The sequence below is a fragment of the Mustelus asterias genome, chromosome 25 (genome assembly GCF_964213995.1).
Source record: "Mustelus asterias chromosome 25, sMusAst1.hap1.1, whole genome shotgun sequence".
Taxonomy (NCBI): Eukaryota; Metazoa; Chordata; class Chondrichthyes; order Carcharhiniformes; family Triakidae; genus Mustelus; species Mustelus asterias.
In genome coordinates this window covers 20,517,526-20,529,083 of record NC_135825.1, presented here as the reverse complement: position 1 = coordinate 20,529,083, position 11,558 = coordinate 20,517,526, and the positions used below count along the sequence as shown (strand labels likewise).

At 41.9% G+C, this 11,558-nt stretch overlaps 1 protein-coding gene across 1 annotated transcript in view; it reads right to left on the bottom strand.

Annotated features, from left to right (window-relative positions):
* Window positions 1–5,184: 5,184 nt before the first annotated feature.
* lamb3 (laminin subunit beta 3) overlaps window positions 5,185–11,558 on the bottom strand; it is a 50,293-nt gene continuing 43,919 nt past the window's right edge. The window contains exons 21-22 of the mRNA XM_078242214.1: window positions 8,970–9,120; window positions 5,185–5,679 (exon numbers count right to left, since the gene is read on the bottom strand). Of these exons, the coding sequence (XP_078098340.1) occupies window positions 5,540–5,679; window positions 8,970–9,120 (291 nt within the window). The 3' untranslated portion in view covers window positions 5,185–5,539. The remainder of the gene's footprint in view (window positions 5,680–8,969; window positions 9,121–11,558) is intronic.

Below are 11,558 nucleotides of genomic sequence, written 5' to 3'. Positions count from 1 at the left end.
GTTAACAATATTAATCTGCTTTGTATTTTGTAGATATAAAGATATCCATGTGCAATGTATCAATTACTTGACCACACCTGTAAATTGACCCTGTTTTTAAGATCTATTAAAAAAATAATAATGCCAATGGAATTATATGTCCGAAATTCAGCCCTTCTCTTATTCAATTGTTGACTACTTTTTCATCTTAACTCCCTATTTCATCATCCTGTAATTCAGAATTCTTCGTGATACAAGTAAGTGCGATATGGCGTGGTGGCTCAGTGGTTAGCAGTGTTGCCTCACAGTGCTAGGGACCCGGGTTCAATTCCAGCCTCAGGTCACTGCCTGTGTGGAGTTCGCACATTCTACCCCGTACCTGCGTGCGTTTCCTCCGGGTGCTCCGGTTTCCTCCCACAGTTCAAAGATGTGCAGGTTAGGTTGATTGGCCAGGGAATTAGCAGGGTAAATATGTGGGGTTGCGTGAATAGGGCCTGGGTGGGATTGTGGTCGGTGCAGGCTTGATGGGCCGAATGGTCTCCTTCTGCACTGTAGGAATTCTATGATTCTATGATATAGACAGGTATAGGGTTATTTATCCAAAGAAAAACTAATGACATTTCATAATGGCAGGTCTAAAGTTAGGTGAAAAGTTATCATCTTTGTTAATGCAAAAAGGTTGAATTAAGTGCTTTAGCATGTGTTGATAGCGTTACATTATATTTTCCCACTTTGTTTTATAATGCACGTAATTTATACTGGCATAATTTATATATGGGTGTTAGCATTGTTACTGAGGACCTAACATCAGAAAATGCAAATGTCTGTTACTAATGTCCAATCTTATATGACGTGCTAACTGTTTGGAAGTTCTTCTAACCAAACTATATTCTTTATACTAGGTGGAACAAGCGGATGTTCAATAATTTCTGATTTTCATGGAGAGAAAACAATTGTAAACTCATGACTATAAAAGAAGATATTTTGGAGAAGTAAGCAAGGGGATGAACAACAACATTATAGGGGTTCACCTAGTGGCTGGTGCTCCTCATTATGTTGGAGATAGCTGAAGGTTCAGAATGAATAAAAGAAAGTTATTGAAATGGAGCATCCCATTAAATGAATGCACAAGATTGAATTGGACTGGGTTGATTGTAGCCAAGTTGAGATTTAATGTAAAATCTTCCTCAAATATTCAATTTAATTTGTTGTGTTAAATGTATTTTATTGAGCCATATCACTACAGTAGCAATATGGCTTTGGATATACACTACATTATTCTTTCAACAGCAAAGAAAGTACAATTGTGAAACATGTCTAACTTGCATTTTTTTTAAATTAAGAAACAAAATAGTGCATTTATGTGTGATAAGTGAAAAGCATTCACATTGAGATTCAATGGGAGTTGGTTCAGTCAAGTACCCAAAGCCACTGGCTTATAGTAGCTTTGTGACAAACTTGTGATTGATCAGAGAAACTTAGCATTACTCACTTGCAGGAGTGCTCATATTTACAACTGTGTTTAGCCTTACATCTTTGAGTCACCATACAAACATTGTAATGAATTGAAAATATGATGAAATGCTATATACATTTATTGTACTTAACTTGTATTATATAGTCACGTGACATAATAGTTATAAAATTTGTGGAGTGGTATTTTTGTATTTGTAACTACACTACTTGTGTGTCCAACAGGCCATCATAATAGACATATTGGACAGAATTCTCCCAAAAAATGACTAAGTTGTATAATAGTGGGGGGTGGCGGGGTGGGGGCGGATCGGGGGTGGAGGTGCTGGCTAAACATGCCTGTGAGCCCGGCTGCAGAGCACTCGGGTGCCGTTTCGCAGGGACGTCCCAATCTCAGAGTGCACTGGGAGACCCCCCCCCTTCCCCCACCGACATCGGGACCATCCCTCATCGGCAGCATTGTCCCCCACCTCTTCCCCAACACAGGTCATCAGCATCGGGGCCCTCCTGAGGGATCCCCCTGCCTGACCTCCAACATGTCTCCCCATCGTGACCCCCCTGCATAGGCCCCAACCTGGCCCCACCCCCTTGGCACTGCCCCTGGCATACTGGCAGTACCCGAATGGCAAACTGGAGAGGCCCAACTGGCACTGACGGGGTGCCTGGTGGCAACTGCTGTGATACCTGTTAGGCACTGCCAGGTTGTCCAGTAGGCACTCCCAGGGTATCCGATGGGCACTGCCAGGGTATCTGGTGGGCACTGCCAGGTGGACATTGAGCTTCCATAGTCCTCTCGGATAGAGAATTCCTAAAGATTTACAACCCTCTGTGCAAAGAAATTTCTCTTCATCTCAGTCCTAAGTGACATATGCATTTATTGTACTTAACGTGTATTATATGGTCACATGACATAATAGTTATAAAATTTGTAAGTGGTATTTTTGTATTTGCAACTACACTACTTGTGTGTCCAACAGGCCATCATAATAAATATATCGGACAGAATTCTCCCAAAAAATGACTAAGTTGTATAACGGTGAGGATAATGGAGTAATCTCCGCCAGTCTCTCAGGCATGCTCTGTGTGGGAGGTCGGGGTGGTTGCTGGCTAAACATGCCCGTGAGTCCGGCTGCAGAGCACTCGGGTGCCATTTTGCAGGAGCATCCCAATCTCAAAGTGCACTGGGAGACCCCTGACCTTGCCCCACAGATATTTATTTTGAAGTTGTGCTTGCCTGATTCCAGACTCTCCAACCGAGGGAAACACCTTATTTGCATCGACCCTGTCTGTTCATTCTAGTATTTTGTGGGTTTCAATGAGATCACCTCTCATTCTTTGAACCTCTGTGGTGAAGAAGAACAACTTTATATGCCACAGCAAAACCCTCAATGAACCATTCAGAGTTTCAGCAGAATACAAAGATCAAAGTCGAAATCCTGGCATATCTGTATTTTAATCTCCGTTGATATGGAAATGCACATTCAACTGGTTGAATCACAATTTACAAATGGTGCAATAATAATGAGACATGGGTGTATCAGTTCAAAGATTTGTACAAGTCTCATAAATGATGCAGTACCTTATATTCTTCAACCATTTTAGGATGTCTTGCATTCTAGACCAAGTTGTGCCCATAGCCACACAATTCTCCAATCATTTATCTGGGTAATAAATTTGTGGAATTTATAGAGATACTCAGATTAACATGAATCATTTTGTAAAATTAAATCATTTTTGTTATACATTGTTTTCAAGATGAGAGAGAGGTAGAAAAGTTGTTCAGGCGTCAAATTTAACTTGCACAAGAATAGGCTTGCGGCTCAGAAGTAAAACAAGCACTGTGGGCTCAGTTGCCCATTAAATAAAATGCACAATATTATTTTCCTTTATCAATTAAAATGAATCTGCTTTGGTTGCTTTGACAATCAGGGCTTGCATCCACTGAACTGGTGACAGTGGGCATGATTCTCCCAAGTACTTTTTGCAGGCTGAAGCCATTCACTTTGAAATGATGGATTTAATTGTCTCTCAAAGTTGCATCTTGTACTATTAATTTAAACAAGTTAATTATGTTTTCTCAATAGGCATCCTCTGTGTGTTGAACAAATCAGTGGCAAGTATTTTACCTGGGAAATATTTCTGTAGCTATAAAAATGAAAGTCTGTGAAATGAAATTTGATTTTGCATTAAAGGACTACAAACAAGTATTTTTAAGCAAATCTCTTGCGGTTTTGTTAATTTAAGATCTATGTTCCCCTTTTCTGTTCACAGTTCAAGTCATATAATTTACTTATGGCTACACCATTTATTCCTCTCAGGATTTCAAAAATCTAGAATCGTAGAATCCCTATAGTGCAGAAAGAGGCCATTGGATCCATCGAGCCTGCACAGATAACAATCCCACCCAGGCCCTATCCCCGTAACCCTACGTATTTACCCCTGATACTAAAGGACAATTTAACAGGGTCAATCCACCTAACCCACACATCTTTGAACTGTGGGAAGAAACTGGAGCACCCAAAGAAAACCCACACAGACTCAGGGAAAACGGTGCCTGGTATAGGTGTCTAGGTGTAGGTTATGTCACCATTCAATGTTCTTTTCTTCAATGAGAACAAGTTCAGGTTTATGAGTCCCTTCTCATTACTAGAAGTCATAAGACCACAAATCAGCCTTATTCTCCTGAGCCCTCCTAACGTATGAGTGGCATTTTAAAGGTAAAATGCCCAAAATGGCACACAACAGGAGCTAATTCCCACTCAAGTGCACCATTTGCTGGTCAGGAGTGTTAAAATATTTTTAGGTTCTCAAGTGCCCTTTGAGCTAAGCTGCCGCATAAGATTTTCACTGTGGTTTGTCAGTATCTGGCTAGCTGTAGCAGGCAGCCGGTCACCAGGGAAGATCTGATGAGGGGAGGAAGCAGATGTTGGGGGTTTGATGTGAATGGCCAGTAGTGGACCAGAGCATTTTTGTTTGCCCGGGGGTGGAAGTGGAGGGAGAAAAGAAACCTATCTTTATGGTGAAATCTCCAATCATAGAATCATAGAAACCCTACAGTGCAGAAAGAGGCCGTCTGGCCCAACGAGTCTGCACCGACCACAATCCACCCAGGCCCTACCCCCATATCCCTACACATTTACCTGCTAATCTCTCTAACCTATGCATCTCAGGACACTAAGGGGCAATTTTAGCATGGCCAATCAACCTAACCCGCACCTCTTTGGACAGTGGGAGGAAACCGGAGCACCCAGAGGAAACCCACGTAGACACGAGGAGAATGTGCAAACCCCACACAGTGACCCAAGCCGGGAATCGAACCCAGGTCCCTGGAGCTGTGAAGCAGCAGTGCTAACCACTGTGCTACCGTGCAGCCCCAATGATCCTGTAGAGATCAATGCCCCTTGATGCCAAAAAAAAGTTGTTTGCTCACTCCTCCATTTTATCATGGCAATCATAATCAATATTTTGCAACCGGTGTAGGACCCCAATATACATCTCTAAACTCCCCCTGATCTGCTTTTGGGAAAAGTATCATTGATGATTTACAGGCTTGTCTAGAAATTGATTCAAACAAAAGGGCACACAAGGAACCCGCCAAATGTTCTCTCCCCAGCAGCTAAAAACTGCCCCAGTTTTCCAAATATACCATCGTCGTGTATCAGAACAACTTCATTGTAAAGCTTAAAAAGTCACATTTTAGTGATGTTTGCAAATAATTTCAAGAGTCCCAGATTGCATACCAAAACCTTGTGATAAGTTATCATTTATTGAATTACAACAACATTGTGTCTAGACAGTTTCTCAGACAATTAAAATTGAAAATAAAGGCTCTTATTTTGCAGCCTGGTAAACCTAAGTCTTATTTTTATTTTCTGAAATTGGACTCATTAAAACGAAAAGATGGAAATGTGCAAAACATGTCTGTCAGGGTATTCCTTATTCATATTCGAGGACAAAATTGTTTCCAAGTGGGGCTGAATCACTTATTCCTCTTGAATCTCAGACCTAAAGGCCCAATAATCTTCAGACATGAAGTTGACCATCAAGGAAGTAACTTGTCTAAATCTCATGCAAAGCCCATGAATAGTTATGGTGTGCATTGGTCATAGTATTTCGCTTGAGATTCAATGTATTCCTTGATTTTAGTCACTTGATTCTGATAATCTTCCAGTTGAGCATATTTCATCTCCAGTTGCTTATTTCCATTTGCAAGGTCTTGCTCAATTTCTAAAATGAAAAAGAAAAGTCAAAATGTCAGGGTTATTGTTGGAGTTCAATCCATCAGGTATTAATAACTGCAATAATGTAAATTAAACTTCTTTTTTAATAAACATTCCCTTTAAGTGAATTCTTGTACCAACATTCCTGTTAGCCACTTTGCACAGTTAATTCTTGAGTTTCTGATAAAACATTTTAAGATAGCTATATCCATTAGAAATTAAGCCCTCTGTTTGGTGGTGCCCATTTCTTAATGAGTTTAGTTGATCGATCTTAAGCTTTCTTTTTCTTTTTTTGAATGCAGCTGTTTTTGGCAGGATAACATTTATTGCTTACTGGAGGGTGGTTAAGAGTCAACGACATTGAGGTGAGCCTGAAGTCACATCTAGGCCAAACTGAGTAAGGACAGCAGGTTTCCCCCAAAGGACATCCATGAAATTGACAACTTCAGGGACACTTTAACTGATGCCAAGATTTTTATTTTCCAGAATTAGTGAAAATACTGAAACATGTTTTTTAAAGTTTATTTATTAGAGTCACAAGTAGGCTTGCATTAACACTGTAATGAAGTTACTGTGAAAATCCCCTGGTTGCTACACTCCAGCACCTGTTCGGGTACACTGAAGGCGAATTTAGCAAGGCCAATATACCAAACCAACACATCTTTCAAACTGTGGGAGGAAACCGGAGCACCTGAAGGAAACCCACGCAGACACGGGGAGAATGTGCAGACTCCGTACAGACAGTGACCCAAGCCAGGAATCGAATCTGGGTCCCTGGCGCTGTGTGGCAGCAGTGCTAACAACTGTGCTGCAGTTGTGACTGGAACTCTAGTCTAGGTCTCTGGGTTACTGGTATAATAATATGTCCAGTACGTGCTGCATCATGCCATTTAAGGAGAGGCGATAATCAGAATGGCCATTCACAATACAATGACAAAACCTCTGAAAGGCTCTCACTAAAGTTTGAAGTCACAACTGACAATTTCTGTCGCAGGATGGATAGACCTGCCTCTTGATAGCTCTGGTATTGGACTGGAACAGTTATGGCCCAGTAAGTATGCTCGAGCCTGCAGGACTGACTGATGATAGCTCAAAAAGTACAGCCAATCAGGTTATGCTGACATTTGCTGTGTCTCACTCATGCAGTGCTGTTACAATGATACGCTGTGATTTGGGCGCTTCTGAGGAAGCAACCAATATCAAAGCCCATGAGATAGTCACATGTTCAAGTCATGTCATGACGTCGGCTGTCCTAGTGTTCTTTGTAAATTGGAACCATCTCATGTGCTATTCGTCTGCCAAAATGATGTGGTTAATCCCTGTACGGAGGTGATTCTACAGCTACTGGAATTTGGGTGCGGAACATTGTGCAGTCTGTCAGTCCCCCAATTCTTACAAGAAAATTCGGACAAGGGTATTCCCACTGAAAACCCCATTGGTACCAGGAAAGGTTCGGGGCCAAAACTATCAGAATAGTTGGCGGGAAAATCTCAGTGCCCACAAAAAAATCACAAAAGTAAACAAAATTATTACCCTACCCTGCTGGCTTCCTTCAATTCCAGCTTACCCTCTATGTTCACATTATTTGCACTGGACATCCCAGGTATCCAGCCTTGTCCCATATCCCTATTTAAATTAAATTTCAAACTTTTGCAGTTCCAGCTTCTGTACCAACCTTTTTTGAAAATGTATTCTTTTTTTCACAGATGTAGATGTTGCTGGCAAGGCTAGTATTTGTTGCCCACCCAGCCTTTGAACAGTGGCTTGGTAGACACTTTGCTGAGGGCAGTTAAGAATCAACCACATTGCTGTGGCTCTGGAGTCACATGTAGGTCAAAGCAGGTAAGGACAGCAGATTTCCTTTGCATTAGTCAACGAGATGGGTTCTTGCAACAATCGATGATAGTTGTCACGGTCACTTTATATTCCAGATTCATTAACTCATTTAAGTTCCACCAGCTGCTGTAGTGGGATTTAAACCCAAGTCTCCAGAGCACTGGCCTGGGCCTTTGGATAACTAGTCCAGTGACATTAGCATCATGCCACCTCAACTCCTACTGGAAGGTTGAATACAGTGGAAAATGGGTATGGATCATTCCTAACTGATCTGTGCCAAATTTCAAACATTTCGCTTCATTGCTTCTTTCCAAAACATATTCCAGAGCGCTAACCAACTGGGCCGAATTTAATCTTGGCAATCGGGGTCTTCCACACAAAGGAAAACTGGCAGAATTCCCACATTGTGTCCATGCCCATCAGGTACTCAAATAACCAGCATCAGGCATTCCCTGTCGGCAGATCTGAGGCCAACAGATATATATTGCCGGCAGCACCCTGGGGGCAGTGAATGCTACCGGTAATGCACCCAGAGAAGCCGAGGATCACCGAGAGACCCAGGTCAGTGGTAATGAGGGCGAGATGGGGAGCATGAGGAGGAGGTTGCCAGATGAGGAGAGCGAGGGCAGGGGTGTGGCAGGGCAGGGTGGCATGGCGGCACAGTGGTTAGCACTGCTGCCTCACAGCGCCAGGGACCCAGGTTCGATTCCGGCCTTGGGTGACTGTCTGTGTGGAGTTTTTGCATGTTTTCCTTGTGTCTGTGTGGGTTTCCTCTGGGTGCTCCAGTTTCCTCCCACAGTCCAAAGTGTGCGGGTTAGGTTGATTGGTCATGCTAAATTGCCCCTTTGCGCCAGAGGGACTAGCAGGGTAAATGTGTGGGGTTACGGGAATAGGGCCTGGGAGGGATTGTTGTTGGTGCAGGCTCAATGGGCCAAATGGCCTCCTTCTGCACTGTAGGCAATCTGTGGTTCTCTCAGTGGCTTTCCCCTTCCAAATATCGGATCTCCCAATTGGGCACAGGATGCCCTTGTAACCCACTCTGGGAGGCTGCGAGCAAAGCCAACAGGGTTCTCAAATGGCAAACCCCTGCCTATTATTGGTTGACTACCAGTGGCGATGGTCTGGGGCCATTGCCCACTTAAAAGCTTAATTTAGCATCCGGGAGGGAAGGCTGTCTATGAATCTTCCCACCCTAGACTTAATCGGTGGAGGTGGCAGGGTATCCACGTTCAACCTCACATCCATGAAATGGAGTTCCACTATAATATTATTTATAATGAGTTTGCAACACTTGTGGGCTCCCTTCACCATTTTTGATCTTCTCAACTAGCTGTTTCTTTCTAAACTGGAATTGAATGATCAGCAACATCAAAACAATTTGCCCACAACACCACAACATTACCAACTGACCTTTTCACAAAATCAACCTGACTTCAGAGTAAATGATTTCCAATAACTTACTTCCAATCTCCTGCATCCTCTGTTGAACATCTTTAAAGTAATAATCAGCCTCGAACCGAACTTTATTTACTCGATCTATCAGCTCTTTTGGCAATGATTCCGGAACCTTATTTTGTAGTTCTTTGTACAAGGAAATAAGATGTTCCAGATCCTGAACAAGAAGCAAAAAAAAATAATAATTTCAACACATTCCCTCTTGAGCTTTAGAAACACACAAGACATACAATGCATACTGGAGTTCATCACTTCAACTGGGCAACTGTTGTTGGTTTCCCCTCTATATCGCAGTTTCTCAAAGGTTGTGTAGCTTTAAAAAAGTAACCTAAACAAGCAAAAATTGATAGTCATCAAATCATTTGAAGTCCAGCTTGTCGTTTTCATGGAGTTTATCATTCTTGTAGTAACTAGGGGTGGGATTTTCCAGTCCTGTGGCCCACTCAAAATCAACAGACCTTTCGCTAGTCTGTCAGATTTTCCATCCTGCCCACTACAATTCCTGTGGCGGGTGTGGTCAGAAAATCATGCCTGAGAGTTTTGCATAGTTTCAGAAATTAAATGTCCCTTTGAAATTATATTCTGGTAGAGTCCATATGGGTACGATTTTAACTGTGCAGTTAAAGTATTTTTGAGCGAGTTAAAATCTTGCCTCATAAATTGCAACCAAGTATTATAGATCCACTGTGTATAACTGTGATTCAGATCATGTCTTTTATTTGACACAACTCTCCCCTCCCTCTCTGTTCTTTAATGCTCACGTTCCCCACCTTCAGTATCATAAAGATGAGGAGACAGAGAACATTTACCATTTTAAAAACAAAGCAGAAACTCCATATAATATTATTAAGATTGTAATGCAATTCTGACTAAATTAAATTATGACACAAAGCTAGTCAGGCTGTGGGGAGTATCCATGGAGGCTGCAAAGGGATATAATTGGTTAAGTGAGTGAGCAAAATGATGGAACCCAATGGAGAGAAATGCCAAGTTAATCATTTTGGCAGGAAAAATAGAAAAGCAGAATAGTTTTTAAAAATGAGGACTGAAAATGCTGGTATTTAGAGGGATCTTTGTATGTGAATTACAGGAATCTAACTTGCAGGTACACCAAGTAATTCGGAAAGCAAATAATATGTTAGCCTTCCGCCTGGATTCTCTGATCTCGTCTGCCTCGCTACCATTACCAGTGAGAACGGAGAACTTGGCACTTAGCCAGATCTTCATTAACAGCAACGGAACTGGAGAATCCCAGCCACGAGTATGACCGGGGAATTCTGGCCTTTATTACATAAGGATTAGACTATAACAGTAAAGAGGTCTTAATGCAACTAAGTAGGATGGTAGGGCTTTGGTAAAACCACACCTAGAGTGCTGTGCACAGTTTAATCCTCCTTACCTGAGGAATCTGTCTTATAGCAAGTGTATAAATCTTCACTGCACTACTTCCTGGAATGAGGGGACAGTACTTTGAAGGGAAGTTGAGCAAACTAGGTTTATATTTTCTACAGCTGAGAAGAATGAGATTTGATCTCATAAAATTGTGAAAGGGGATTGACAGGGTGGACGCCGGGGGTGGGGCAGGGGAGGGAAGGAGTTTCCTTCCAGTTTCCCTTGGTCGGCGAGTTGTCACAGGTTCAAAACAAGGGTATAGTCATTTGGGATCGAGAAGAGGAGAAGTTTCTTCCCAAGGCGGATTGCGAATCTTTGGAACTCTCTACCTAAGAAAGCTATGGATGCCCAGTTGTCTTGTGTATTGAAAACAGAAGTGAATAGATTTTTGGATGCAAAGGGAATCAAGGGATAGTGGACAGTGTGGGAAAGTGAGGGAGGAGATCAGCATGTAGAATAAGCTCAAAGGAATGAATGGCCTTCTCCTGCTGCTGCTTCTTATGTTCTTATCCTGGTGTCAATTGAAACCTTGTATGTAGATACTACCTGAAAGTGCAATCATTTTATAGTTGATTTTTAAAACTTTTTTTTATCAAATGAAACCTGTCCTCAGCTACATCACATCATAGAAAGGGACAGGAAGCGTCACATAGTGCACTTTGTTCAGATGACATTAAACAAATTTCATTCCAATAAGCAACAGAAAATCTTTTGGCATTTATATAAAGAATAATTTGGGACGTAGACACATTGTTAAAATATGAAATTAAAGCTAACAAGAGGCTGTTTGAAAAAGACATTTATCAGTTTGCAATGGAGGCCTATTCTGTGTACTCCTGGATCAAGATTAGTAGTTTAGTTGGACAGTAAAAAAGTTCTATTAGCTTAGCTATTCGATGCAGACTCGATGGGCTGAATGGCCTCCTTCTGCACACCAGGGATTCTATTCTATTCTAAAATTGTGAAAGGGGTTTGACAGGGTGGATGCTGGGTGTGGGGTAGGGGAGGGAAGGAGTTCCTTCCAGTTTCCCTTGATCGGCAAGTCTAGATCGAGTGGTCACAGGTTCAAAACAAGTGGATGGTCATTTGGGATCGAGAAGAGAAGTTTCTTCCCATGGAGGGAAGAATTAAGAATTAGGCACTAGAATTAAATACATAATAACAACATGTGAAACAGAATAAACCCCATTAAAATATTTGTTG